Raw genomic sequence first — 6,553 nt, 5'->3', positions numbered from 1 at the left:
CCCTTTACCCCCCCCCAAACCCTAACAAATTAATATATTGCCCCCCCCTAGCAAAAGTCCTAGTTGCGCCTCTGCCGGCAAGTCTGACAAAAGAAAGTTTATCTGGTTACATACTAGAAATTCAAAACTTTTTTGTTCTTACGAATAGCTCTTTAATAAAAGGATTTATGATTAAAAACATTTAAGATATCAATCTTACATGCAGTTTAATTAATGATTCTTACATGCAGTTTAATTAATGATACTTGAATAGACACAAAGTGTTATCCAAATAATTGAGGCTTTTAAAATGAAACTATTCTTTCGTTCTAAATAATATTAAGAATCCCAAGTACAAAGTATTTTTCATGTAGTCCACTCCAAGCGCACTTGGTTTAGTTAATGTAGACAGATCTACTTGGTATGCATTAACCCAGTTTGTGACTATTACAGGGAGTATTAGTTCCAAAACTAACATTTGGTCCATTTCTAACACTGAGTGTTAGAAATGGGCCAAATCTGCAAAGTGATCTTTTTCAAGAGTATATATCTTTAAATCCAAGACGAGTAGAACAAAACTACACCATATAATTATAAAAAATGGCAAAAATTATGTATTGAAACAATAAATGTCAATATTAAACTAATTTTTTATTCACCTAATTCATTTCATAAAATTTATTTAACAGCTTTAAAAAATTCGAAATTGAAATGGATAGTCTAGGGAACATACTTTGCCGCATATAATTTGTGAATATTTACATGATTTGTACACTTTGAACTCCCTTTCAGGCAAAAAGGGACTGACAAAATTCATACGGAGAGATTTTCTAAATTCCACTCTAATATATATTCTATTCTCATTGGGTAGAATATAAAAAAATAGAAAATAAAAACAGACTGTTCTTTTATAATTTAAAAATCATTACAGCATTGAGATATCAAAATATTAATATCATTTGTTCTTTCAATATCGATTTAACTAGAAATGCGGGAAACTGTTAGTTTGAAATGCTTGAGTTTTGTTTTGAATTGTGGATTAAACTCCAAAACTGGAAAGTGGGTTTTGTCTCGAAAACGCGATTATGTTTACAAATTCAGGATATGTATGAAAATGAAAACCTGACACATTCTTGAAAACGGTCAAGAGATTTAATATAAAAAGAACTCCTATTATAATTTTGATTTTTTAAAAAAAGGTTTAAATTAGAAATTGTTTTTCTCGTCATGATAAATAAAATGTTGGGTATAGTTTTTATCATTGACTTTTACTCTGGATATGGGCCGGGATCCCAAAAACCCAGTCTTTAAATTTGTGCCCATTTCTAACACTCAGTGTTAGAAATAGGCCAAGTGTTAGTATTGGAACTAATGTTCCCTGTATTAATGTACAATGACAATCAATAACTAACATTATTTCGTCTCCGTTCTTTCTTTAAATTATACAGATGTTTATCTACCTGGGGATCGTCCTGTAGGTTGATGATATCATACAAGCTCTCATCGTTGAGATCGTTATTATTCCCTTTACCGGGCACATTAGTGAAACCAAGAGGTTGGAAGACGACACAGAGGAACCAGGCTAGAAGGATGTACCCAGGCACTAACCAGGCAGCCTTCCTTCGGTTCTCCTCACTCTCACACACAGTCATCCTCACCACCTACTCCATCCTTGGCTNAACGGGAAGTTGGTGCAGGACGGAGGCTGGAGGATACAGGATACAGGTTCCAGAATCAATACTCAGGGCCTCCTTGTACATATAGTACAATATACAATTATTTCAGAATAATGTACTGCATTTTAGTTTTTGTTGTTTTTCATTATTTTTAATATTTCCAATTAATTATATATATTAATCTTTTAAGACCATCCCTGCCCAGATTTTGCTTAGCAACTATTTGAAAAAGAATCTTAGGGACAGATATAAAGGGATTGTATAATGGTTGCACACACATTCACGCATATGCATTTAAACATGCTAAAAGTAATATTATTCAGATATTTCATCAGAAGGATTTAAATATATCTTTTAATTAATGACAAAAAGAATATTTAAAGATTTCAATAATGTAATGACATGGTTTGTTTATTCGTAATTTGGAAAATTCAACAACAAGAGAAAACATTTTTTATCATACTGATTAAAAATAAAATAATAAGAGAATAACTAAGAAGTCGGATGTAACACTTAACTAAATGACATGAAGTAATTGGTATACCATGGATATTTAATAATACAGAGTATACCATAAGATAAATCTTAAATTTATGTTGAAGCGATCAAAGAATATTGAAAAAAGTGGCCACTGGTAATACTAATTCTATGATGAAAAATAATTCCTCGTCATTTTGCCCTTGCAGGTTTTAAATTTCGAGTGTTTCACAAACGAACTTTTTGTCAAAGAAGTGTCCCGAGTAATATTTAATATATTTTTACCAAAACCTTGTGTTTACAAAGTGCACAATCCTTTGAACTCTTTTCAGTATTCACAAGTCTTCAGACCAAGGTTGTATGATAAGGTAAGTTACTATCGATGCGCTCCAATGTACGGGCAATGTCGTCTCCTAAGACAGATAGATAAAAACCCAATATGACGTCACTGATTATAGATCTCATAGTGACGAGAGTGACGTCATATTGGATATTCATCTATCTATCTTAGGAGACGACATTTTCCGTACATTGGAGCGCGTCGAGAGCAACCAACCTTGTTATACAACCTTTCTCAAAACATACAGAACACAATAGAAAAGTCCAGTATACTTAATATACATCTAGCTTTCAGACCAGCAAACTGGCTCTGACTCGGCGCTTCTATAAGTACTCAGAGATAAAGGGTGAGAGAGAGAAAATGGCAATCTAGAAAAACTTTAGCCAGTGTTGTATAACCCCGTATACCCCCTTACACACAAATGGAAAAGAAATAAATAGAACTACAAGAGAGATTGAAAGCCTGCATTTATCTTTTAACGCTGTATTAACCTGTAAAATGGAGGGTTTTTACCAAGCTGAATCCAGACTTGGCTACTGGCAGCTTTAAATATACTCCTTAATAACAAGCCAGGTTAGCTGTTAAGACGTTAATTCTCTCGATTGAATCTGGTTCTATGTGTAAGCATCAAGAGAGCTTAGAACAGTCAGGTTCTTATACAACACACCAGTTTCTTGTGGGTGAAAAGAACCCTGTGTGGAATAACATGGCAGTACACCCTGAATCTATTTAAGAAAGTCCCGGGAAAAAAGTTTCTGGAAAAAAAAACCTGGAAATAAAAACTTTGGGAAAAAAGTCCAAATTTTCTCAAGTCCTTGGAAAAAAGAATGAGAAGGTCGATCCACAATATAGCAAAGTAATTCATTAAATATCTAAAAATTAGGTTTCTACAGGATGCAGGGTTATCTACAAAAGATGTTTCCTTATTGACAGTCTGAAACCGTTCAAAACCATTAAATTAAAATCGATCTTCTGCGATGGATATTAGTAATAAAATAGATAAGAATGAAAACATTTAGTATACTGTGTGAAAGAATACATGAACATAAATAAAAAAGGTTTACAGCTATGAATCAACAACAAACCCTGACAAGAAAAGTTTTGCAAATTTTTTGAGTCAAACATTTTTTTAAGACTTTTTAAATTGTGACTGGCCATTACCTTGGAGTTGCCAAAAAAAACTTTTCTTTAAGTTTTGCGAATTTTTTCAGTCGAACATTTTTGCAGGACTTTAAATTGTGACCGGCCATAACCTGTAGTTACAAATGGACAAGCCAAATATTTTTACTTTTCAGGGATTAACCACAAATAACAAGACTTCAAAGACAACTGTACGAAATTGTTACTTTCTGTTTCCTCACATTTATGAACAAACTTGTTTCTTTCTCTGCGAAGTCATTAAATAGGCCATGAAAAGACTATCTTCGATGTTAAAGACTTAATTTAACCTTTGAGTTATCGTATAAAGTTTTAGGTCGTCAATTTACAGTCTCATTCAATTCGGGTAACCCTGTAAAAATACAAGTAATAACAGAACAACCTTTTTATAATGATACTTTTATCTTTGATAGAGGTTTAAGAACCAAAGATTGTTATTAGTCACACATTGACCTTTTTTCAAGGCAGTGCCTGTTTTTCCATTTTCAAACAAATCCCGAATTGTAGTCGTGTCTCGTTTTCAGCACAAAGCTCACTTTTAAAGCAACTCCCGTTTAGAGTAAAATCTGCAATTCAAACCGAAACTTTTCATTATAAATTATAATAAAATTACTGAAACAAATTTGTGAAAAAAATAAATTGACTTCTAAATTATTTCAAAGATTTGTTTCACATTTCAATTGTTAATTTAAAGAACGTTCATTGTACAATGTACATATGCTGTATTTTTCAGCATTTAAATACAGCAATTTCCTGCATTTCTCATTGCAAGAACATTAATTTAAAATAAGTTGCTTTTTTTGCTTAGGGATTAGACAATTTGAGTTTGTGACAAAAGCTCAGTTCCTTTGTAGCGGAGTGCAACAACTTATATTACACTTTTCCTTTGTCTGTCTGTTAGTCAAAAATTATTTTCCACTCCTTTTAACTGTTAGTTCACAGTCTCGGTTACATTTTAGAGTGTTTCCAGTTTTAATAAATATATACCGTAATTTTCTTTTCAGGCTTGGATGGAAAGATATACTCTTTAAAAAGATTGGATCAGATTTGGAACTAATGACCCTGAAATACGCACTGCTCATATCTCTTTCACATCTTTTTTAACTGCTTCTTGCGATAGTGTTACATATCTATAAAAAACTACATAAGGGACACATAATATGGGGTTTTATTGACATAACAGATGCATAAATTTTAACAAATAAAAAAATCACAAAAAAACTTTGGATTAACAAAAAAATTAGTAGCCTTATAAATTCGAAAACTCCCAAGAGTTTGAAAAGCTGAACGTCGAACTCCGGGAGGTTGGACATGAACATAAACTCTAGGAGGTTGAACAGTTAGACGATAAACTCCAGGAGTTTGAAGAGCTGAACGACGAACCCAGGGAGGTTGGACAGCTGAACGACAAACTCCGAGAGGTTGAACAGCTGAACGACGAACTCCAGGAGGTTGGAAAGTCAACGATAAACTCCGGGAGGTTGGACAGCTGAACAATTAACTCCGGGAGGTTGGACAGCTGAACGATTAACTCCGTTAGGTTGAGCAGCTGAACGATACTCCAGGAGGTTGGACAGCTGAACGATTAACTCCGGGAGGTTGGACAGCTGAACAATTAACTCAGGAAGGATGGACAGCTGAACAACTCCGGGAGGTTGGACAGCCGAATGATACTCCGGGAGATTGAACATCTTAACGATTAAATCCGGGAGGTTGAGCAGCTGAACGATACTCCAGGAGGTTGGACAGGTGAACGATTAACTCTCGGAGGTTGAACAACTGAACAATTAACTCCCAGAGGTTGGACAGCTGAACGATCAACTCCGGGAGGTTGGAGAGATCAGTTCTGAGTATCCGACTCCAGGATTCTCACCAGAAGAGTGAGAACTTTTCCATGAGCTGAGTTTGGATTGAAAGTTCCCTTCTCCTCTCCTACTAACCGTCCCTAAACAAAATATCCCATCAAATCAAATCACAAAATTCCGTGGTTGCCTTTACCCAGTCTGGAAGTTCAATTCCTTTCTATTCCATAAGTTTTCGGCCCGATGGTTTTGTAGAAAAATCCAACTTTTTTAGGGAATGTCACATTTTACAATTCTGCCACAATGAAAATAATAATAATACCAATATATAACTTTAACAAAAACTTGAATTATAACTTATCCGTTTCTTAGTTTAACAAATAATTTTAAAAAAGGGAATATCTTGTTGAACGACCGTCACAATGCAAAAGAAAAGCTGAAAATTTCTTCGGAAATAAGTGATGTTTTTTACCTGGAGAATACGTTCTAGCGCAGATCTAACAAATTTAATTTTCTCTGCTTCCACGGAGGTACAACCTGAAATATAATTCGTAATATTTATACAAGGTGTGTGTGTGTAGGGGGGGGGTGAAGATTCCAACAATGTGCACAAAAAACTTCATAATAGAATAATCATGAAGAAAGAATTGTATTTTTATCCTCAAAAGATTAATATTATGATATTTGCGAGGTTCCACGAGCACATACCCAGGGAATTATATTAAAAAATAATTCTCGTGAAATCGGATTATTTCAAGTTGGAACAGTTAACATTATGAAAGGTAGCAAATAAGTTTTATGCTCTTTCTTTCTACGCATAATAATATTATACCACCTTTACACGAATAATTATAATTATTACACAAAATGGGTGACAATAACAAGAATTATTCCTGATTTGGCTACGTAGTAAATCTATAAGAATGTGGTATAATAATATATTATGGTTTTTCTTTCAATATTATAACAATAATTTTGACTATTACACTTTCTTCCTACGCATAATAATATTATACCACCTTTACGAATAATTATAATTATTACACAAAATGGGTGACAATTACAAGAATTATTCCGGATTTGGCCACGTAGTAAATCTATAAGAATGTGGTATAATAGTA

General features: G+C 33.6%; 1 protein-coding gene and 1 long non-coding RNA gene across 2 annotated transcripts in view; both read right to left on the bottom strand.

Moving 5' to 3' along the window:
* LOC111698910 (uncharacterized) overlaps positions 1-1,655 on the bottom strand; it is a 7,547-nt gene extending 5,892 nt beyond the window's left edge. Inside the window, exon 1 of the mRNA XM_023469381.1 lies at positions 1,440-1,655. Coding sequence (XP_023325149.1) covers positions 1,440-1,631 — 192 coding nt within the window. The 5' untranslated portion in view covers positions 1,632-1,655. The remainder of the gene's footprint in view (positions 1-1,439) is intronic.
* Positions 1,656-4,779: 3,124 nt separating this feature from the next.
* LOC111698909 (uncharacterized) lies at positions 4,780-5,978 on the bottom strand. Its single transcript, XR_002764643.1, has 2 exons — positions 5,905-5,978; positions 4,780-5,575 (listed from the first exon to the last, which is right to left on the bottom strand). It is a non-coding gene; the product is annotated as an uncharacterized LOC111698909 (long non-coding RNA).
* Positions 5,979-6,553: the final 575 nt, after the last annotated feature.

Source organism: Eurytemora carolleeae, unplaced genomic scaffold (assembly GCF_000591075.1).
Source record: "Eurytemora carolleeae unplaced genomic scaffold, Eaff_2.0 scaffold41, whole genome shotgun sequence".
NCBI classification, from domain to species: Eukaryota; Metazoa; Arthropoda; class Copepoda; order Calanoida; family Temoridae; genus Eurytemora; species Eurytemora carolleeae.
Note: the sequence above shows the minus strand (reverse complement) of the source record. Positions and strands in the feature narration are given on the sequence as shown.